A 23,403-nucleotide genomic window follows, 5' to 3' on the forward strand; every position below is an offset into this window, starting at 1 on the left:
ATTCTACAATTTTTTCCACACATTTTCCTCTTTATACAATAAATAATGGCAGTGTTGGATCTGTTTTATGTTTTTGAAATGCTGAAGTTTTAATTTAGATTATTTTAAAGTCCGAAAAAAAAAAAAGATTAGATAATTTGTATTTCTATGCATGAAACCCTTCCAGGTGGACTGACTTTCTTTCTTTTTACTGTGACGGCGTTCAAATAAGCATGACTGCTATAGCAAGTAAAACTTGAGATTATCTGTGATCTGTAATGGAAACACTCAAACAGATGGATGTAGTTCACAGAGAACCAACTACATTCTGAGCCACTGAACCAGGCTGAGGCTGAGGTCACGTGGTGCATCCGGACCGTTATACCCGACATCACGTCAGGTTGCTAGGTAAGCTAGTTAGCTAGCTGCGCTTAGTTGACCAAATGATGTACCTGGAAGGACGGAACGCTTTACAACCCGCCAGCGTTAACACAACAGCGGCTTTGGGGAGATGACGAGACTATGTCAGATACTGTAAAGACTTCCCCGCTTAAGGACGTAAGGAAAACGGTAATTTGGGCCTTTTCTATTCACTTTGCTAGCTTGAGCCTGGGCTTTTACAGTAGAGTAAGCTAATTAGCTAGCGTTAAGTCTTCAGCTTGCAGCATCAGCACCAGCAGAGTTGCTGCTGCACTGTTTAAAAAGTGACTGCTGAGCTAAGAATGTAGTTTATCTATAGGGTAATGACATAGTTAGCTGTTAAAAACTACTGAAGGTAAGTAAGGACATTGAAGCCGGGACCCTCTCTCTCTCTATCACACATACATAAATACATAAACACACACACACTTGTAGGAAGTTAGGTGAGATCGCTGCTATCACATCAGGTATTGGAACCTGGAAACAAACAGTGCCTTCGTAAAGCTTCTCAGGAGAAGGAACCATGAAGTGTGCTTAACTGTCCTGGTAGCAGCTGTTCTGACTTTGGACTTGATAAAACCAAGGGAACCAACAGCAGCAGATTACATGGCACCCACATAATCGCTGACTGTGGGAACTTCACATTGGACCCCAGACATCCTGGATTCTGTGCCTCTCCACTCTTACCCCAGACTCTGGGACCTTAATTTTCAAGTGAGAGGACTTTGAACCACTGAAACTAAGTCGTTTTTTCTCCTTAGTCCAGGTAGGATGCTTTTGATGTTGTCTCAGTTTCTGGATTGTCTAAACAAGAAATGTGCAGCCTCTCAAGGCTAATGTGTATGGCAGACGTGTGTCAAACAAGCCAATTCTGTATCCACTCTGCACGGCCCACTATAAATCAGTGAGCTGTGTACACAACACAGCAAGTGAATAAAAAGAAAAGTCAATAACATGTTTGCCCCTAATCAAGTCGTTTCTAACCAATGTTACACCTGAGCTAGTACAGGTCCTTCTCAAAAAATTAGCATATTGTGATAAAGTTCATTATTTTCTATAATGTAATGATGAAAATTTAACATTCATATATTTTAGATTCATTGCACACTAACTGAAATATTTCAGGTCTTTTATTGTCTTAATACGGATGATTTTGGCATACAGCTCATGAAAACCCAAAATTCCTATCTCACAAAATTAGCATATTTCATCCGACCAATAAAAGAAAAGTGTTTTTAATACAAAAAACGTCAACCTTCAAATAATCATGTACAGTTGTGCACTCAATACTTGGTCGGGAATCCTTTTGCAGAAATGACTGCTTCAATGCGGCGTGGCATGGAGGCAATCAGCCTGTGGCACTGCTGAGGTCTTATGGAGGCCCAGGATGCTTCGATAGCGGCCTTTAGCTCATCCAGAGTGTTGGGTCTTGAGTCTCTCAACGTTCTCTTCACAATATCCCACAGATTCTCTATGGGGTTCAGGTCAGGAGAGTTGGCAGGCCAATTGAGCACAGTGATACCATGGTCAGTAAACCATTTACCAGTGGTTTTGGCACTGTGAGCAGGTGCCAGGTCGTGCTGAAAAATGAAATCTTCATCTCCATAAAGCTTTTCAGCAGATGGAAGCATGAAGTGCTCCAAAATCTCCTGATAGCTAGCTGCATTGACCCTGCCCTTCATAAAACACAGTGGACCAACACCAGCAGCTGACACAGCACCCCAGACCATCACTGACTGTGGGTACTTGACACTGGACTTCTGGCATTTTGGCATTTCCTTCTCCCCAGTTTTCCTCCAGACTCTGGCACCTTGATTTCCGAATGACATGCAGAATTTGCTTTCATCCGAAAAAAGTACTTTGGACCACTGAGCAACAGTCCAGTGCTGCTTCTCTGTAGCCCAGGTCTGGGGAATGCGGCACCTGTAGCCCATTTCCTGCACACGCCTGTGCACGGTGGCTCTGGATGTTTCTACTCCAGACTCAGTCCACTGCTTCCGCAGGTCCCCCAAGGTCTGGAATCGGCCCTTCTCCACAATCTTCCTCAGGGTCCGGTCACCTCTTCTCGTTGTGCAGCGTTTTCTGCCACACTTTTTCCTTCCCACAGACTTCCCACTGAGGTGCCTTGATACAGCACTCTGGGAACAGCCTATTCGTTCAGAAATTTATTTCTGAGTCTTACCCTCTTGCTTGAGGGTGTCAATAGTGGCCTTCTGGACAGCAGTCAGGTCGGCAGTCTTACCCATGATTGGGGTTTTGAGTGATGAACCAGGCTGGGAATTTTAAAGGCCTCAGGAATCTTTTGCAGGTGTTTAGAGTTAACTCGTTGATTCAGATGATTAGGTTCATAGCTCGTTTAGAGACCCTTTTAATGATATGCTAATTTTGTGAGATAGGAATTTTGGGTTTTCATGAGCTGTATGCCAAAATCATCCGTATTAAGACAATAAAAGACCTGAAATATTTCAGTTAGTGTGCAATGAATCTAAAATATATGAATGTTAAATTTTCATCATGACATTATGGAAAATAATGAACTTTATCACAATATGCTAATTTTTTGAGAAGGACCTGTAGAAGTAAGATTACTGATATACAATCTGTTGTTCCTATTGCTCTGACATGGAGGAAAATGTTGCATGGCCAGGCGGAACAACTGTAGAGAGCACCCATAAATTTACAAATTTATTATATTAAGCGATGAGGTGTGAAGGACCAGTCCTGCCATAATTAGGAATAAATTCAAAAATAAACAGCTTAATAATTGTGTAACTTGGCCAAGAAACAGTTTAACAAAAATAATAATGTGGCAGTAAATGCAACAAAATAAAAAAGAAAAGATTTATTCAATAGCTGATCAAAATATAAACTGTCAATTTAAATCTTTTTCAGAAATATTTCAGGAAGTATTGTAAATGTTTAAAGATGCTGATTTATTGTTGAAGTTCTAAAAATAAAGTTTCCTCTGGTTAGATTGGGAAAACAGTCCCTCATTGACTCGTGGTTTTATTTTAAAACGAGGTCTGTAACGAGAATGCCTCTTAGAACTTTGGCAAACTGAGGAATTCTCTGAGTCAACAGAATACAGTCCCGACTAACAGCGGTATCTACAAACCAATCCACAACACTCCTGACTTTTTTTGCAACATGACAGAAATTAGCTGCTGCTAGCTGCTCTTTGTCAACACCTTCTTCCAAGAGGGTTGACCTCAGCCAATCAGAGAGAAGCTAAGGCGGTGACGCTGGTACAAAGACCGCCCCCTGTGTCTCTGTCCTGCCTCGATGTTGAGGTATAGACAACACAGCGACCAAGTAATGTAAAAAAGAAAGACGGAAATCCATGGGCTCAGGAAAATCTGTTGGATAAGAAAATACAACACGAATATATTAGAGGAGAAAATATATCAGTGCTTAAGAAATAAAAGGACAAACAATTGAAAAAATAAATACTTTTGAGCACATTTTTCAGAAAAATATACTTGTGAGGAAATGAATCTGAAAAAAGAAATGGGCTGGAAAATATCTGTCAAATATTAGAAAAAAAAATAGAATTTTGAAAAACTAAATGAGAATGAGTAATTCATTTATTAAGCCATTTATTTATTTCATAATTTATTCATAATTATGACAGGATTAGTCCTTCATAATGAGGGCTGTCTCCAGTGAAACAACTTTATCCATTTAACTGGAAAGGTCACCAGTCCAACACAGGGCAACAGAGAGACACACAGCACAGACACACACACACACACCCACCTGCTCCTAGGGGTCATTTAGAAAGACCAGTTAACCTAATAGTCATGTTTTTGGACTGTTGGAGGATTAGCACTCAGAGGAAGTAACTCACATCCCACACTTATTAGGAGCGTGGTAGAAAACACTCAGCTTTCACACCATCTCTTCTAAGTCCTCCCACTGGAAATGAGGATATGAAACAACAACAAATGTGAGCAGCGCCCTGGTTACATGTTCCTAATTAACAGCTGACTGAAGACATTAATTGGGATTGCTGTATTGGCTAAATTCTGTTTCCAATCTGCTGCACGTGCGTCACATTAGTCATGGAAAACCGCTTCATTTATGAGCTTGGTATCAGGAGGTCCAACTAAATAATGCCAGGTGGTGTCAGAATCCGGCTGGACTGTCTCCTGAACTCATTAAATTGGCTGCTGTCTGACTGTACTGTTTGTACACTTCAGCCAGTCTTATATCACCCTTCAGTGCCTTGTCAGTTTGTAAGAGGAAGTGTGGATTGCATCTTGAGGAAAAGTGGGAAAAAAACCACAGGCTCTTACTTTACACAGTCTATTATTAATGGAGTTTAGAAGCTGATCTCTAGGCGCAAGCAGCGATGTAAGTTGGAGCTGTATTTGAGGTTAACGCCACCTTTCATTAGGAGAAAATTTTAATTTTGTTCTTGTCAGAGAAAACATACCCATCATCATCACTAAATTTACAGTTATTTAAAAGAGTATATCACTCCCTCATTTCTTCTGTTTTTGCTTTTTTGTCACATTTAAAATCCACCTGTTGCTGTGTACCTCTTTAAGCCTAAACTATATACTTAAGCCGGACTATAAATCGGTCCGGAGTATAAGTAGCATCGGTCAAAAAAATGCATTATGAAGAGAAAAATCCATGAATGTGTGCATATACACTGCGCCAAAAAATAAAGGGAACATTCAAATAACACATCCTAGATCTGAATGAATGAAATATTCTCAATGAATACTTTGTTCTCTAGAAAGTTGAATGTGTTGACAACAAAATCACACAAAAATCATCAATGGAAATCAAATTTATTAACCAATGGAGGCCTGGATTTGGAGTCACACGCCAAATTAAATTGGAAAAACACACTACAGGCTGATCCAACTTTGATGTAATATCCTTAAAACAAGTCAAAATGAGGCTCAGTATTGTGTGTGACCTCCACGTTCCTGTATGACCTCCCTACAACGCCTGGACATGCTCCTGATGAGACGTCTCCTGAGGGATCTCCTCCCAGACCTGGACTAAAGCATCCACCAACTCCTGGACAGTCTGTGGTGCAACGTGACGTTGGTGGATGGAACGAGACATGATGTCCCAGATGTGCTCAATCGGATTCAGGTCTGGGGAACGGGCGGGCCAGTCCATAGCTTCAATGTCTTCATCTTGCAGGAACTGCTGACACACTCCAGCCACATGAGGTCTAGCATTGTCCTGCATTAGGAGGAACCCAGGGTCAACCGCACCAGCATATGGTCTCACAAGGGGTCTGAGGATCTCATCTCGGTACCTAATGGCAGTCAGGCTACCTCTGGCGAGCACATGGAGGGCCATGCGGCCCCCCAAAGTAATGCCACCCCACACCATTACTGACCCACTGCCAAACCGGTCATGCTGAAGGATGTTGCAGGCAGCAGATCTCTCTCCACGGTGTCTCCAGACTGTGTCACGTCTGTCACATGTGCTCAGTGTGAACCTGCTTTCATCTGTGAAGAGCACAGGGCTCCAGTGGCGAATTTGCCAATCCTGGTGTTCCCTGGCAAATGCCAAGCATCCTGCATGGTGTTGGGCTGTGAGCACAACCCCCATTTGTGGACGTCGGGCCCTCATACCATCCTCATGGAGTCGGTTTCCAACCATTTGTGCAGACACATGCACATTTGTGGCCTGCTGGAGGTCATTTTGCAGGGCTTTGGCAGTGCTCCTCCTGTTCCTCCTTGCACAAAGGCAGAGGTAGCGGTCCTGCTGCTGGGTTGTTGCCCTCCTACGGCCTCCTCCACGTCTCCTGGTGTACTGGCCTGTCTCCTGGTAGCGCCTCCAGTCTCTGGACACTACGCTGACAGACACAGCAAACCTTCTTGCCACAGCTGGCATTGATGTGCCATCCTGGATGAGCTGCACTACCTGAGCCACTTGTGTGGGTTGTAGAGTCCGTCTCATGCTACCACGAGTGTGAAAGCACCACCAACATTCAAAAGTGACCAAAACATCAGCCATAAAGCATCGGTACTGAGAAGTGGTCCCCACCTGCAGAACCACTCCTTTATTGAGTGAGTCTTGCTAATCGCCAAATATTTCCCCCTGTTGTCTTTTCCATTTGGACAACAGCTGTGAAATTGATTGTCAACCAGTGTTGCTTCCTAAGTGGATAGATTGATTTCACAGAAGTTTGATTTACTTGGAGTTATATTATGTTGTTTAAGTGTTCCCTTTATTTTTTTGAGCAGTGTACATACATACATAGATACATACTTATATACAATACGGACCAAAGGTTTGGACCCACCTTCTCATTCAAAGAGTTTTCTTTATTTTCATGACTATGAATATTGTAGCTTCACACTGAAGGCATCAAAACTATGAATTAACACATGTGGAATTATATACTGAATAAGAAAGTGTGAAACAACCGAAAATATGTCTTATATTCTAGGTTCTTCAAAGTAGCCACCTTTTGCTTTGATTACTGCTCCGCACACTCTTGGCATTCTGTTGATGAGCTTCAAGAGGTAGTCACCTGAAATGGTTTTCCAACAGTCTTGAAGGAGATCCCAGAGATGCTTAGCACTTGTTGGCCCTTTTGCCTTCACTCTGCCGTCCAGCTCACCCCAAACCATCTTGATTGGGTTCAGGTCCGGTGACTGTGGAGTCCAGATCATCTGGCGCAGCACCCCATCACTCTCCTTCTTGGTCAAATAGCCCTTACACAGCCTGGAGGTGTGTTTAGGGTCATTGTCCTGTTGAAAAATAAATGATGATCCAACTAAAGGCAAACCGGATGGAGTAGCATGCCACTGCAAGATGCTGTGTTAGCCATGCTGGTTCAGTATGCCTTCAATTTTGAATAAATCCCCAACAGTGTAACCAGCAAAGCACCCCCACAACATCACACCTCCTCCTCCATGTTTCACGGTGGGAACCAGGCATGTAGAGTCCATCCGTTCACCTCTTCTGTGCTGCACAAAGACACGGTGGTTGGAACCAAAGATCTCAAACTTGGACTCATCATACCAAAGCACAGATTTCCACTGGTCTAATGTCCATTCCTTGTGTTCTTTAGCCCAAGCAAGTATCTTCTGCTTGTTGCCTGTCCTCAGCAGTGGTTTCTGAGCAGCTATTTTACCATGAAGGCCTGATTCACACAGTCTCCTCTTAACAGTTGTTCTAGAGATGTGTCTGCTGCTAGAACTCTGTGTTGCATTGACCTGTTCTCTAATCTGAGCTGCTGTTAACCTGCGATTTCTGAGGCTGGTGACTCGGATGAACTTATCGTCCGCAGCAGAGGTGACTCTTGGTCTTCCTTTCCTGGGGCGGTCCTCATGTGAGCCAGTTTCTTTGTAGCGCTTGATGGTTTTTGCGACTGCACTTGGGGACACTTTAAAAGTTTTCCCAATTATTCGGACTGACTGACCTTCATTTCTTAAAGTAATGATGGCCACTCGTTTTTCTTTACTTAGCTGCTTTTTTCTTGCCATAATACAAATTCTAACAGTCTATTCAGTAGGACTATCAGCTGTGTACTGCATCCACCTCCTGCACAACACAACTGATGTTCCCAACCCTATTTATAAGGCTTGAAATCCCACTTATTAAACCTGAGAGGGCACACCTGTGAAGTGAAAACCATTTCAGGTGACTACCTCTTGAAGCTCATCAACAGAATGCCAAGAGTGTGTGGAGCAGTAATCAAAGTAAAAGGTGGCTACTTTGAAGAACCTAGAATATAAGACATATTTTCTTGACACACTTTCTTGTTCAGTATATAATTCCACATGTGTTAATTCATAGTTTTGATGCCTTCAGTGTGAAGCTACAATATTCATAGTCATGAAAATAAAGACAACTCTTTGAATGAGAAGGTGGGTCCAAACCTTTGGTCTGTACTGTATAATGTGCGATTGCTCTAAGACTGCAAGGGAAGCTCAGCTTCCCCTAAAATTTCAAAAAATAAGTGATCAAATATATACTGTTGTGTGTACATGTCATTGACTAAATATGTGCTACAACGCGCTCAACGTTTGTTGAGAATCAACTTCTTATCACTAGTAGCGACGCGGCTTTCCTCTCACTCATTCCCACAGCTTCACAGTGCTTTAAACAGTGAGTTCAATAGCGAAGCAAGAATACTGGGCTTTGTCCCGACCATCGGACGTTCAGCGTCTCTCGGGGTTTATGGGGCAGTGGGCTGTCCTCGGCTGGCACAGATGCTCAGCTTCTGTATGATGATTAGATGATCTGTCTCAGGCTGAATCCCCTTTTTGATTGACAGCGAAATGAGCGAATCAGCGATCTTGAAACTGAGCTTTCCCTCCTTGAAAGACCAGCGTCCGCCACTGATATATACAGGTCCTTCTCAAAATATTAGCATATTGTGATAAAGTTAATTATTTTCCATAATGTCATGATGAAAATTTAACATTCATATATTTTAGATTCATTGCACACTAACTGAAATATTTCAGGTCTTTTATTGTCTTAATACGGATGATTTTGGCATACAGCTCATGAAAACCCAAAATTCCTATCTCACAAAATTAGCATATTTCATCCGACCAATAAAAGAAAAGTGTTTTTAATACAAAAAACGTCAACCTTCAAATAATGTACAGTTATGCACTCAATACTTGGTCGGGAATCCTTTTGCAGAAATGACTGCTTCAATGCGGCGTGGCATGGAGGCAATCAGCCTGTGGCACTGCTAAGGTCTTATGGAGGCCCAGGATGCTTCGATAGCGGCCTTTAGCTCATCCAGAGTGTTGGGTCTTGAGTCTCTCAATGTTCTCTTCACAATATCCCACAGATTCTCTATGGGGTTCAGGTCAGGAGAGTTGGCAGGCCAATTGAGCACAGTGATACCATGGTCAGTAAACCATTTACCAGTGGTTTTGGCACTGTGAGCAGGTGCCAGGTCGTGCTGAAAAATGAAATCTTCATCTCCATAAAGCTTTTCAGCAGATGGAAGCATGAAGTGCTCCAAAATCTCCTGATAGCTAGCTGCATTGACCCTGCCCTTGATAAAACACAGTGGACCAACACCAGCAGCTGACACGGCACCCCAGACCATCACTGACTGTGGGTACTTGACACTGGACTTCTGGCATTTTGGCATTTCCTTCTCCCCAGTCTTCCTCCAGACTCTGGCACCTTGATTTCCGAATGACATGCAGAATTTGCTTTCATCCGAAAAAAGTACTTTGGACCACTGAGCAACAGTCCAGTGCTGCTTCTCTGTAGCCCAGGTCAGGCGCTTCTGCCGCTGTTTCTGGTTCAAAAGTGGCTTGACCTGGGGAATGCGGCACCTGTAGCCCATTTCCTGCACACGCCTGTGCACGGTGGCTCTGGATGTTTCTACTCCAGACTCAGTCCACTGCTTCCGCAGGTCCCCCAAGTTCTGGAATCGGCCCTTCTCCACAATCTTCCTCAGGGTCCGGTCACCTCTTCTCGTTGTGCAGCGTTTTCTGCCACACTTTTTCCTTCCCACAGACTTCCCACTGAGGTGCCTTGATACAGCACTCTGGGAACAGCCTATTCGTTCAGAAATGTCATTCTGTGTCTTACCCTCTTGCTTGAGGGTGTCAATAGTGGCCTTCTGGACAGCAGTCAGGTCGGCAGTCTTACCCATGATTGGGGTTTTGAGTGATGAACCAGGCTGGGAGTTTTAACGGCCTCAGGAATCTTTTGCAGGTGTTTAGAGTTAACTCGTTGATTCAGATGATTAGGTTCATAGCTCGTTTAGAGACCCTTTTAATGATATGCTAATTTTGTGAGATAGGAATTTTGGGTTTTCATGAGCTGTATGCCAAAATCGTCCGTATTAAGACAATAAAAGACCTGAAATATTTCAGTTAGTGTGCAATGAATCTAAAATATATGAATGTTAAATTTTCATCATGACATTATGGAAAATAATGAACTTTATAACAATATGCTAATATTTTGAGAAGGACCTGTAGGTAACACTACTGTCAGATATGTAGAATCCAGAAGCTGTTTCACAACATGAAGTAGGCTAACAGATCTCAAAAAGCAATCCATCATGCCCCAATTTGATGAAATTCAAGATGAGAAGCAAAGCCACTGACATCTATCAGTCTGACAAGGTTTACAAAGCTATTTCAAAAACTTTGGGACTCCAAAAGTCACAAAGAGAACCATTATCCACAAATAAAAAAAATGGAACAGTGGAGAACCTTCCCAGGATTGGCTGGCCAGCTAAATGGCTCTAAGAGCTCTTTCAGAAGGTCACAAAGGAAGCCAAAACAAAGGCTGGTCTATATTTGTCTGACAGATTCCAGTTTGTTCATGTAAATGATAAATCATCTTTAAACTCCAGGGTTAATTGTGGAGTACCATAGGGTTCAGTGCTTGGGCCAATTTTCTTCACTATATATATACTTCCAATAGGTAAAATGATCAGGCAGCATAGGATAAATTTTCACTGTTATGCTGATGATACTCAGCTTTACTTATCCATAAATCCTGATGAGCCCAACCAGTTAGATAGACTACAAGCATGTCTTGAAGACATAAAAACTTGGATGACTTCAAATTTTCTGCTTCTAAATTCAGACAAGACATAAGTTGTCGTCTATGGACCTTAGTCTTTAAAAAAGAAACTGCTTAGTCAATGACTTAACCTGGATGGCATTAAATTGACCTCCGGTAATAAAGTAAAAAAACCTTGGTGTTATTTTTGACCAGGACATGTCATTTAAATCCCATATTAAACAGGTTTCTAGGATTTTCTTCTTTCACCTCCGGAACATTGCCAAAATTAGAAATATCCTATCCAGGAGTGACGCTGAAAAACTGAGCCATGCATTTGTTACTTCAAGGCTGGACTATTGTAATTCTTTACTATCAGGATGTCAACAAATTGCAGTTAAAAGCCTTCAGCTGATTCAAAATGCTGCAGCAAGAGTTCTGATGAAAATTAAAAAGAGAGATCATATTTCTCCTATTTTAGCTTCCCTTCATTGGCTCCCTGTTAAATCCAGAATAGAATTTAAAATTCTTCTCCTCACATATAAAGCCATTAATGATCTAGCTCCATCATACATCAGAGATCTGATTGGTCCATATGTTCCTAACAGGGCATTTTGTTCTCAGACTGCAGGTTTACTGGTGGTTCCTAGAGTCTCTAGAAGTAGAATGGGAGGCAGATCCTTTAGTTATCAGGCTCCTCTCCTGTGGAACCAGCTCCCAGTTTTAGTCCGTGAGGCAGACACCCTGTCTACTTTTAAGGCTAGGCTTAAAACTTTCTTTCTTGATAAAACTTATAGTTAGATTGGCTTAGGTTATCCTGAGCTATCTCTGTAGTTATGCTGCTATAGGCTTAGGCTGCTGGAGGACATAATGACCACTTTCACCCTCTTCGCTACATTCTCACACTACTCGCCAATTTTGCATTATTTGCTGTTATTTCAGCTTTTAACTTTGTTCTCTCTTTTTCTCTTCGTAGAAGCTACACCTGGTCTGACTGTGTCTACCTTTGACATCTTTCTGGAGAGGGGAATCGTCCGAGCTTCTGCTGGCAACAACTTAATGCTCACCCTCTACAGATGATCCACATAGCCTTTTCTTTTAGTGTTTAACCCTTTCTCTATCCTAGACATGGGAACTGACTGAGCTTCTACTATGACTAACTCTATGTGCTCTCTTTCCGATTCTCACCTTGAAAACTGGCTCAGAGTTTATCTGTTCTTTCTTTTTAGATGAAACGACTAAAGGAGCTACATCCATTAACATTTACTTTTCCTTCCCATAGAAAGTACTCTGGATCAGTGCTTGTGTTCTTTTTGTGTCTCTGCTCTGTTCTCTCAAACCCCCAGTCGGTCGTGGCAGATGGCCGCTCACACTGAGCCTGGTTCTGCTGGAGGTTTCTTCCTGTTAAAAGGGAGTTTTTCCTCTCCACTGTCGCTACATGCATGCTCAGTATGAGGGATTGCTGCAAAGTCAACGCTAGTGACTGTCCACTGTCTCTACATGCTCATCCAGGAATGCTGCAAGTCACTGACTGGATGCAATATGCTGGGTTTCCTTAGATAGAAAAACTTTTTATCCAATTTCAATAAATAACTGAATCTAACTGCACTGTTCAGTGGTTAGGATTAATTGGAATGTATGAACCTGACTTTTGTGAAGTGCCTTGTTGTGAATTGGCGCTATATAAATAAACTGAATTGAATTGAATTATATGTCAATATTTTACAACATTGTCACCAGTCCAGGTAAATGGACAAATTTGTTTCAATGAAGACACGCCTCCTCATTATAAAGGACTAATTCTTCTGTAATTAAGAATAAATTTAAAAATGAATAAATGGCTGATAAATGAATTACTCATTTATTTATTTATTACATAAACTGAGTTTGCCTGCCGTTTTCACACTGAGGGAGTCATTGTAGCATAAGTTTTGTTTTAGAGTGGGACTGGTCACAGCGATTAGGAACCTAATTTTAAATATCGCAATAATGTATATCGAGACAAAGCCCAAATATATTGAGATACACTACTGGTCAAACGTTTTAGAAGGGCTTTCTCACTTAATGGGTCTCTTTATTTTCATGACAATTTAAATTGTAGATTCTCACCAAAGGCAAAAAAGACTGAATGAACACACATGGAATTATGTAGTAAACAAAAAGTGTGAAATAACTAAACATTTTATATTTTAAATTCTTCAAAATAGCCACCCTTTGCTTTGATTACTGCTTTGATTTCTTAACATTCTCTTCATGAGGTGGTCACCTGAAATGGTTTTCCAAAGAGTCTTGAAAGAACTTCCCAAAGGTTCATTGAGAGACGGCTAAAGGTTAATATTTCAATCATTACAACATAGGGATGCTACTTTAAGGAATCTAAAATATAACATATTTAAAGATATTTTACAATTTTTGGTTTGCTACATAATTGCATATGTGTTCATTCAATGTTTTGATGCCTTCAGTGAGATTCTACGTACAATGTAAATAGTCATAAACACAAAGAAAACCATTAAATGAGAAAGGTGTTCTAAAACTTCTGACTGGTAGTGTATATCTTTTTGGTCCTATTGCCCAGTCCTATTTTGAACAACATCTAAAGTTTTTGCCTCAGTTAAGGTCAGAGTTCATAATTCAACAATAAGAAAGAGACTTGGCAAAAATGACCCTAATGGGACAGTTCCAAGGTCAAAACCACACTGACCAAAAAAACACAAAGGCCCACCACACTTTTACCTAAAAACATCTTGATGAAGACTTTTGGGAAAACAGTTTGTGGTCTGATTAGAATAAAGGTTTTGGAAGATGTGCGTCCAATTAAATCAAGTATAAAACTACTGCAGCACTTCCATGTGATGATATTGAGCTGATTTGCTTCAAGATTTGGAAGAGTATTTGATGAAAGCATGAATTCTGCTCTCTTGCAGAAAATCTTTTAAGGAGAATGTCTGGCCATCAATTCACAACCTTAAGCTCAAGCTCACTTGGGTTCTGCAACAGGATGAATTGCATCTTCCTCTATAGAGCCTTACTGCATTTTATACACAGCTAGCTTTTAATAGTTACAGCTACTGCTGAGGGTCAACACTTGGCTCAGAAGAATAGATAGACCAACACAAAGCTTCTTGAAATGGAGAAGCGGACGAAAACTTCAAGTTGCAGCTAATTTAGTTAGTGTGAAACTAAACTAATCCTACATTGAATGTTAAATTTCAAATTATAGTTTCACGTGAGCTGTGGATCTATGCAGCCCCTCTAGAATTACTATGGATCTCCATGCTGCTTCTCTGGTCAATGCTCTCCTCACCCAGCCTGTCAGTTTAGGTGGACTTCCATGTCTTGGTAGGTCTGCAGTTGGTCCATCTTCTCTCCATGTTCAGATGATGGACTGAACAGAGCTCTGGGAGATGTTCAGAGCTTGGGATATTGTTTTAGAACATCTCCACCCTGACCAGTCTGCTGTGTTCCTTGGTCTCCGTGATGCTGTCTGTTGTCTAATGTTCTCTTGTTCTTTAACAAGTCTCTGAGACCAGAAACATAGCAGCTGTGTTTATACTTGGATGACATAACACGCAGTTGGACTCTGTTCACTGAATAGGTGAAGCCAATTGGTTGCACTAGATTTTATTTAGGGTTATGAGAGTAAAGGGGCCTGAATTCATATGCACTCAACGGTTTGGGGATTTTTTTGTCAAATATAGACAAAAACTTATTTTTCTTTTCAATTTCCTATTATGTACTACTTTTTGTTAGTCTGTCACATCAAATCCCAGTAAAGTACACTGAGGTTGGTAATTGGTGCAATGTTTAAGAGATGGGAATACTGTCCATCTACCCAAACACTTGTTTGACTAAGCCTGTGTCATTGACGGCATCACAGAAGAACAAGCAGACATTTACAACGGTCCTGCTCAATTCTTAATGGGTTGCTGTGGTTCAGACAGGTGTACAGGTGCTAAATTTCACTCATGCACCACTGATAATGGTGAGACCTGATTGGAGCTTGCAGAGCAACACTGAAACATTTGCTCCCTTAAATGGAATTGACCTTGAATCATTTAATTGACACTTCTTTCTTACTGGAGTCCGTAAATTAGTTGTCAGAGGGAAAAGTCGTGCTCTGAAGCAGTGCTATAGCAGGCGGACGTGCTCGCCTGAATAATTGATTAGAGTGCCATCAGTCTTGTAAAGAAGGATCAATTAACTTCATCATGCTGTAGCTGCAAATCAGTGATGGGGAGGTATAACCCAGAGAGTCTTAAGGTGCTGATGCCCCCAGGCCACACCCAGCTGCTCCCATTTGTGCTGTGGTCAGACTCACATGAGGGGCTTGCAGTTAGCTTTTTCTCCCACACTCCCCTGAGGTATCCTGCCAGGCAACGCTGCTTATGCTGCTCACAACTCCTATGTGTGCACACACTTGAACTGTTTGTGTAATGGGCACAACCAAAGCTTCTGCCTGTATGCTGTTTGGTTGTTCTGTTTTGTTTTTTTCCTCCTGCTGACACACATTTGTTCTCACCTTTCAGCCCCAGCCATGGCAGCTGGTGTCAGCATACTGACTGACCTGCCCCACACCAGCAGGGTTTCCCGTAGAGAGGAGATCAGCGTAGAGATGGAGACAGGTAGGAAAGCTCTGCAGCACATAAACAGCACATGCATACCCTGCTGCTTTGACTTAGCATTAGATTACACAGGACCATAAACCTACACTCTTTGTGTCGTGTTGCGATGCCTTTTTTTCATGTTAAATTAGAAATTCTTCGCAGGTTTGCTGTCACTTAGAAGCAGGAGCTGTTCAGGACTTACATACTTGATGTCTCCTGTTTACTCTTGTTTCGGGGAGCTGAAGTGGTTCTTCCCCTGCCTCTCAAAGCACTTCGTCATAATGGGAGTGAGTGCGACAGGGCAATAATCATTGAGTGAAATAAAAATAAAATGTTGAATTTAGGGCTGTTGTGAACGATTATTTTAGTATTCTATCTATTGTTCTGACGATTAATCGAATAACAATTTTTGTGTTGGTTTAACAACTTAAGATATATATGAAAGAGAATGCAAAAAAAATTCAATTTCTTTTTCAAATAAAAGGTTATTGCCTCAAATTCAATAGGATTAAAACATCACCTTTATTAAGTGATTAATGCATTTTCAGCTTCAATTACGTATCTATGTGAGGTTTGAGGTTGCATACAAGTATTTTAGCATTACAAAAGAATCTTAATCTTGTATATTGTTTTTACAGATTGCAAAACTAAATGTGATCTTTGTAATGTTAGCAATAGGGTTAGTAAATAGATTTGAGTTTAGAAATTTGGCTACAAAGAACTGAGTTTTGTTGAGTTATTGTAAATAGCAAATGTTTATTCATGTTTTAATTAAGACTATATTATTATTATGTTGGTCCAGTGTTTGCAAACATTTTAATTTGAATGTTTGACTGCTGCATGTTCACTATATTTCTTGGCGGTGTGTCTTTCCCCTCGCCTTCTTCCTCCATAGCGGCTAATATCCCTTAATTTGCACCGACTACGCCAAAACAAATTCCTTGTATGTCCAAAAACGTACTTGGCAATAAAGCTTTTCTGATTCTGATTCTGATTCTGATTCTATCAGACAGGATGTGGTTTGCGCTGTGCTTGCCGCTGGGTTTAGTGCATTTGCGCTGCGTGCCGCTAAGCCTGTGAGGTCTGAGTGCTTCTGCAACCAAGATCTGAACTGACCCTTTGGAAAATGTGGTCATGTGAGCGTGTGACGTGGTAGTCTGGAAGGGGCGGGGCAGGGGGTGGAGTTGCTGGGAGGGGCTTGGAACCCGATCATAACTGCTTAAGTTATAGTTCTAGTTTTTTTTTTGTTTTTTTTTTAGAAAAACCCTTGAGATGACAACATGTGATGTGAATATGCGCTATATATGTATAAAACGATTTTTATTAAACTGAACTGTTATTTAATTTATTATATATTCCTATTATGGAAAAAATAGTAAGTTAATGGTAAAAGAAATATAGGTAGTTTTTACCTAAAACTTTTAAAAGCGTTTAACCTTTACTGTACAATGATCTCAACAACTGCACAGAAGTTGACATAAAATATTTGCAAATATAGAAAATAAATGTCACTGTTTACTAATGAAGGACGATAGTATATTATTTATTTTGCACCATACAAATTGTTACATCCTTCATACATTTATTATAACTATAAAGGAACCTGTGTGATCAGTTATTCATTGTTTATAACGGTACCAGGGGCGATGTCACATCGTGTGTGTGCGACAGCAGTGTTACACAGGTCTTTACACAAGTATAAAGAGGGGCTGTTAATATTTCTGAACAAAAACAAAATGAATATGGAAGTGACAGCTATCTTTAGTGTCTTATATTAGTCGTTAGCTTGGTTAGCAATACCAACAGGGTTTCTGTGAGTATTCCCTATATGGTAAGTAGATCCAGACTCTACTCAACTCTGAGATTTCTGTCAGTATTTCATGTTTTATGACACAGAGTTTGAAAGCTCTAAAGCATAAAACAACTTTACTGTGATAGGCTCAGCCTTCCTTTTATCTGCCAACATCTCTCTTTCTGTTTAGGTGTCAACTTGAGTGAGCAGTCATGTTTCTGCAGAAAATACAGATTCCTATTCCTACATTTTAAACAGCTGTTGTACTTCCTCTGACGTCTCACTAAAACTGTGATCCTGACAAAGCTGCCTTCTCCCATCAGTAACATCAACACCCAAAAGTGTTGTAGTAGACATGGCCTGTTAGCATTTTAGTATGGTGCGTTCACTGATAGGAAATAATAGCAGGTTTTTAATCCGTGAATGGTCAGTCACGGATTAGGGCCCGTCAGGCATAAAGTCATTGAGTCATCACTAATATCATGTGTTTAACAGCATATTTTAGTAAGAGACGAATCCTCCATCAATCCATCCATTGTCTATACCCGGTTGTCCTTGCAGGGTTGCGAGGAGGATGGTGCCTGTCTCCATTGGTCATTGGGAAAGAGGCGGGGTACACCCTGGAAAGGTCACCAGTCTATCAAAGAAGAGAGCAATCAGCGCCAATAAAGTCTACAAGCCGTGTTAGTCTTATTAGTGGGGTTTTATTAACATTGGCTAATGCTGTGTGGGTGGCGCTGCTCCAGATGTTCTGCCTTTTACAAAAAGAAGAGCTTCTCGTTCCCTTAGCTACCTCAGATCTGTGGTGTTCAGATTTGGGTGCCATTGATGTCTGTCTAAATAGCTGTCATGATGACAGCTTCAAATGCTGTACATGACCTGATCAGCAGCAGGTTATTCATCCTACACACAGAGCCACTTAGCCCTGCAGCCTTTGTTAGATCAGAGAAGCTGCAGTGCCTGAACCAGCACACATTTTAGGACCGCAGAAGGCATTCCATAAATGATAAAAATGATGACCAGTAGGTTTAGGAACTCTGCCTTGGACATCCTGCTAAAGGTCCTGCAGAGCAAACACAGGTCTGCTCTGGAGGCCCTGTTCTCCTGTCACAAGCTGACGGTTGCTGTCAGCATAATCCAGCTGTAATGAGGAGATGGAACCATGTCAAAAACATAATCTGCCATTCACAGTTAGATATCTGATCATATCTCCATACACTGTGGGCATGCCAGATAACTAAATGTTGTTTTTTCCAGCCAACACAAGAGTCCCCACAGCAAAGTATACCAAGATGGGAGAAACACTGAGACATGTCATTCCTGGTCACATGCAGTGCTCCATGGCCTGTGGAGGGAAAGCCTGTAAATATGAGAACCCCTCTCGCTGGAGTGACGAGGAGCAAGCTATTAAAGGGCTCTATTCATCCTGGTATGTTGGCAAGTCTTTCTAAGCTCAAAGATGATCTAGTTTTGTCTCTTTATCATAATCATGTTCATTTAAATCACAAGCAGTTGTATTTAGTCATGTTTTAGCTGTTTTTGATAGAATTCTTAATGCATTGTTTCATTTCCTGTTCACAGGATTACTGACAACTTGCTAGCTATGGCGAGGCCTTCCTCTGAAGTTATTGAAAAATATAATATAATCCAGCAGTTTCAAAGGTACTGTATTATTCTGGAGCTCGTTTTTTAACGTTGGTTATGTTTTTTCTTTAGAATGTGGATTTCCATGATGTGCCTTAATTAGTTCCTTGTTTTCCTAGAGCGCTGTCACATGTGTGGAATGCTTTATCTTGTTGACCTGTTTAATGCTGTTCTCAGGTGTGGTTTGAAGACTGTTATTAACCTGCAGAGACCCGGGGAGCACGCCAGTTGTGGCTATCCACTGGAGCAGGAGAGTGGCTTCACCTATCGACCTGAAATTTTCATGGAGGCAGGCAGTGAGTTCCATATCAAACAGCACACTGTACTAGTGAGAACCAAGGTTGTACTGTAAATGTAACATTTTCATGACTATTTACCTCATAATTGATCTATGCATTCTACCAAGATAATTGAACTAATACACAATAATAGTAACATACATGGGTTTGAAATAGTTTGTTCATGGGTACAAAATGGAAGTAAACAGGTGCAAAATGGTGATGTATGAGTCTGAAAATGGGGCGTGTATTAATCAAAGGGTAAGCTGCCCTTTACTGCTGTCTTGTGCTCTGACACAAGTCATGCTGTGGAGAACTGTGGAGATAAAAGACAAAAAACAGCACTTCCTTACAAAACAGCTAGTTGGATTACAGCAGTAGAGTAGAGCTCTACAATATTTTAAATCACAGTTATCATTGCAACATCAATATGTGTAATATTGTAAACGCAAAGGGCTGCTTGGATGCTGTATTTGACAGTGTACTATATTTCAAGTGCCATGTATTTATCCTCTGCATATAAGTAATGAGCTGGATGGGCTCATTAATTGCTGTTAATACCCATACCTCATTGTTTTTGTTTATTGTGTGAAATAATAAAGTTCACAGGGACTGGTGAGAACAATGTGTACTGGTAAAGAAAGAAAAGAGGTCAGAAGAATGTGGGTTCATCAATAATAATATTGTCATCACAATTTTTGGATTTTTCCCCTTTTTTATCTGCAAGTATTTAAAAAATCGTCAGGTCAGTTTAATTCATTCAGCCGCATAATCCACATATACAAATAAATTAAAACAAATTAATCCGCAATTGCTGTTATCTGTGAAAAACTGAAGTCACACAGGGAATAAATACTAAACACATGAAGAAAAGTCTTAGCAAGTGGTATAAAAAGCCAAGAAACCAACTAAAATCTCAGTATTTGGAAAACCTTCCTGCTGCTTTGTGCAAATTAATATCAACTGGTTTAACTGGTGGCCTGTAACAAGGATTCTCATAACCAAAGTATTGCACAGTCGTACGACTGCCAAAAGCAATCAGACATTTACAAAAAAAAAGTCTTACTGTTGCAGAAATTAACCATTGGCAACAGCTATAGCTGCAGCTGCATTTTTAAACATCTGAATATTCTAGTGAGCACTGTTGGGGTTATAATGTGGAAGTGGAAATAACATAATTTCAATATAAACCAACCACAGCCAGGTGGCCCCGGTAAGAATTCAGACAGGAGTCAGAAGAAAAACCAAAAGAGTTGTCCAGGAAATAGCAGATGCAGTGAAATGTCATAATGCAACTGTAAATCACTTACTTTGATGCAGAGGCTGCAGGATCAGTGTATGTGACCTCATGTGTTCACCACAAACCTTCCTGGAAATGCATTTCTCAATGCATAGAAAAATCGATTTTATCCTCCATCCCTAGATGTAGTCTGGCCAATTGAGGCCACAGCTGAGCTCATTGCGCACACCATGTTTTGTTAATGAATGGTTCTGCATATCATCCCAGAAATAACATGCCAATAGTAAAATGTGCACTTCTTTTACAGCATAGGGTACTGGTAGACTTCAAATAATTGAATGAAGGATGAATAGAGATGGGATAGTTCAAAACACAAAGCCAAGGAAACATTTAATTGCTTTTAGAGAAAGAAAGTAAAACTGCTGGAATGGCCCAGTCAATCACTTCAATTGTGTCCAATTGAAAATCTATGAAAAGAACTGTACCCCCAGAACCTTCATAACTGGAAGACAGTTTATGTGGAAGAATTGGTCAAAATAACACCTGAAAAGATTTAAACAGAGAAAAAATGTTGTGTTGGATGCTAATTTTGTCCGCTGTAGTTAGTGGCATCAATAAATCCAGCAGAGAGACCGGCTTAAACACAGAAAGACAGGGAAGGGTATCATCCATAGCAGTGATTCTCAACCTCTTTTCAGTTTTGCACTACCTGAGTGATATGTTTGTTAATGTTGTTAATAAATAATTATAAACCTAAACGTAATTTTTTTTATCAAAAATATTTTTCTCAAACTCCAGTCATTATTAATACTAATAGTACAAATAAATTGGAAATGTTTTCAAAACTAGCAACTTAAATACAGTTTTTACTTAAATTAATATGACATGTCTTTTTAAGGATAAAAAAAAAAATACTGAGTCACCTCCAAACCATACAGAATGGTGCTGCCCATCTCATAACAAACACTAAGAAACAGGATCACGTCACACCGATACATAAATCCCTTCTCTGGCTCGCCATTAGGTTTAGGGTTGATTTTAAACACTTAAGGTTTGTTTTTAAGCCTCTACATTTGTATGACCGTTTAACGGTGCGTGTGCATGACTGAGTCTTGAGGACCTTAGATCAGCACTCGTTGGAAGAGCCCAGGTCTAAATATAAGCACTGGGGTCATCGAGTCCTAGACTCCTAGACAACTCCTGGCTGAAATGAGACCGATCTTCAATTCAAGACTTCAAGACATGCCTGTTTAGGATAGCTTTTAATACCTAGTAGCGTGACCCTTTTATATCTTTCTTTTTTCTATTGTTTTATTTTTGTTATCCTAATGCTGTTTTATTCCTTGTGTTTTAGGTGTTTTATTTTACTCATTGTAAAGCACTTTGATTAACCTAGTGATTATTGTGTGTCCCCAGCTTCAGTAAGGTAAGAAATCTAAGAACTGATCTAACAATTCAGCCTAAAGATCTGGTGGACAATAAAAAAAAGGTTATAAAAAAAGTTTATAGTCTTCTTCGAGTGGTTTTTGTGATTAAGTGGTGTTATTATCGAGTCATTGCTGCAATATTTTAGTATCAGTTGCTTTGATTCTGTTGCTGTGGTTTACTAAGCGTTTGAGGGCTGCAGCGCTCAGGTGGTGAACTTTTTTTGACATGTTCTAAAAATCAGTAGCAGCCTCATGATCAAATTGTATATGCTACAGTGTACTGAGTTAAGAGGGTACTCATGGGAAGTTTTGACTATTCTTCCTAAAGCACATTTGTGAGGTCAGACACTGATGTTTGATGAGAAGGCCTGGCTAATAGTCTCCATTTTAATCCCAGTGTGCAGGTCAGTCATGTTTCTCCATACCAGATTTGCTCATCCATGTCTTTAAGCATCTTGCTTTGTGCTTAGGTTCACAGTCATGTTAGAACAGGAAGGAACCACCCCAAACTGTTCCCACAAAGTTGGGAGCAAGAAATTGATCAAAATGTCTTTGATGAACCATTAAGAGGTTCCTTCAATGGAACTAAGGGGCTGAGCCCAACTTCTGAGCAACAGCCCCATACCCTAATCCTCCCCATACCAAACTGTACACTTGACACACTCCGGACAAGTGCTTCTTTCCTCGTAACTGCTAATCCTAAACTGGTCCATTGGATTGTCAGACAAAGAGGCAGAATTCATCACTTCAGAGAACATGTCTCCACGGCTCAACTCCATCAAGCCTTCTTTGCACTGTTAGCTGACCTGAAGGCCACATGAAGTTTGGAGGTCTGTAGCTACTGACTGCAGAAAGTTCTGCAGATAGAGGCCATTTTAATGACTGGAGTTGTTGCACAGGTCGGATCCATGCTGGAATTCATTGAGCTCCTGAGAGCGACCCATTCTTTCACAAATGCTGTAGCTGAAATACCACATGTACATCCCCGCAAATAAAATAAAGACATTCTATATGGCATTCCAGACATCAGCTGAGGTGATGACTTCTAAATATTGGCACCAGTCATAGAGCAACCCTAATCAGTCAGTCGCCGTATAATCACTGCACTGTTGGAATGTTGGTTTGTTTTTCAGAAGAATCTCAATAAAGTAGGACTATAGGCTAGGGCAAATGCTGCCACTTAACATGCTCAGTTACATTCAAGGTTTGTCAGTTAATCTCTTCCAGGATGAAACACAATACAAATACAAATAATTCATAGAATGGATCAATGTGTAACCATCTAAAATGACACTCTTAAACAGGAAGAGGAGGAGATATATGAGGTGTCAAATATGACCAGCCCAAATGAGGGAGAAAATGAGCAAGTCTTCATTCTGTTGTTTGACTTTCTTTATTTCAGTCTATTACTACAACTTTGGATGGAAAGACTATGGTGTCGCATCTTTGACAACAATACTTGATATGGTGAAAGTCATGTCGTTTGCTGTTCAAGAAGGAAAAATTGCAGTCCACTGCCATGCTGGTCTCGGAAGAACAG

General features: G+C 40.6%; 1 protein-coding gene across 2 annotated transcripts in view; it reads left to right on the forward strand.

Annotated features, from left to right (window-relative positions):
• Nucleotides 1-327: 327 nt before the first annotated feature.
• Nucleotides 328-23,403, forward strand: part of ptpdc1a (protein tyrosine phosphatase domain containing 1a) — a 29,509-nt gene continuing 6,433 nt past the window's right edge. The window contains exons 1-6 of one of the 2 annotated variants that reach the window (XM_047348575.1): nucleotides 328-549; nucleotides 15,405-15,500; nucleotides 18,532-18,703; nucleotides 18,856-18,936; nucleotides 19,096-19,214; nucleotides 23,266-23,403. In XM_047348575.1, the coding sequence (XP_047204531.1) occupies nucleotides 15,413-15,500; nucleotides 18,532-18,703; nucleotides 18,856-18,936; nucleotides 19,096-19,214; nucleotides 23,266-23,403 (598 nt within the window). In that variant the 5' untranslated portion in view covers nucleotides 328-549; nucleotides 15,405-15,412. Of the gene's footprint in view, nucleotides 550-1,145; nucleotides 1,166-15,404; nucleotides 15,501-18,531; nucleotides 18,704-18,855; nucleotides 18,937-19,095; nucleotides 19,215-23,265 lie in introns of those variants that run through there. The other variant, XM_047348576.1, reaches the window with a different exon arrangement.

The sequence above is a fragment of the Girardinichthys multiradiatus genome, chromosome 20 (genome assembly GCF_021462225.1).
Source record: "Girardinichthys multiradiatus isolate DD_20200921_A chromosome 20, DD_fGirMul_XY1, whole genome shotgun sequence".
Lineage (NCBI taxonomy): Eukaryota > Metazoa > Chordata > Actinopteri > Cyprinodontiformes > Goodeidae > Girardinichthys > Girardinichthys multiradiatus.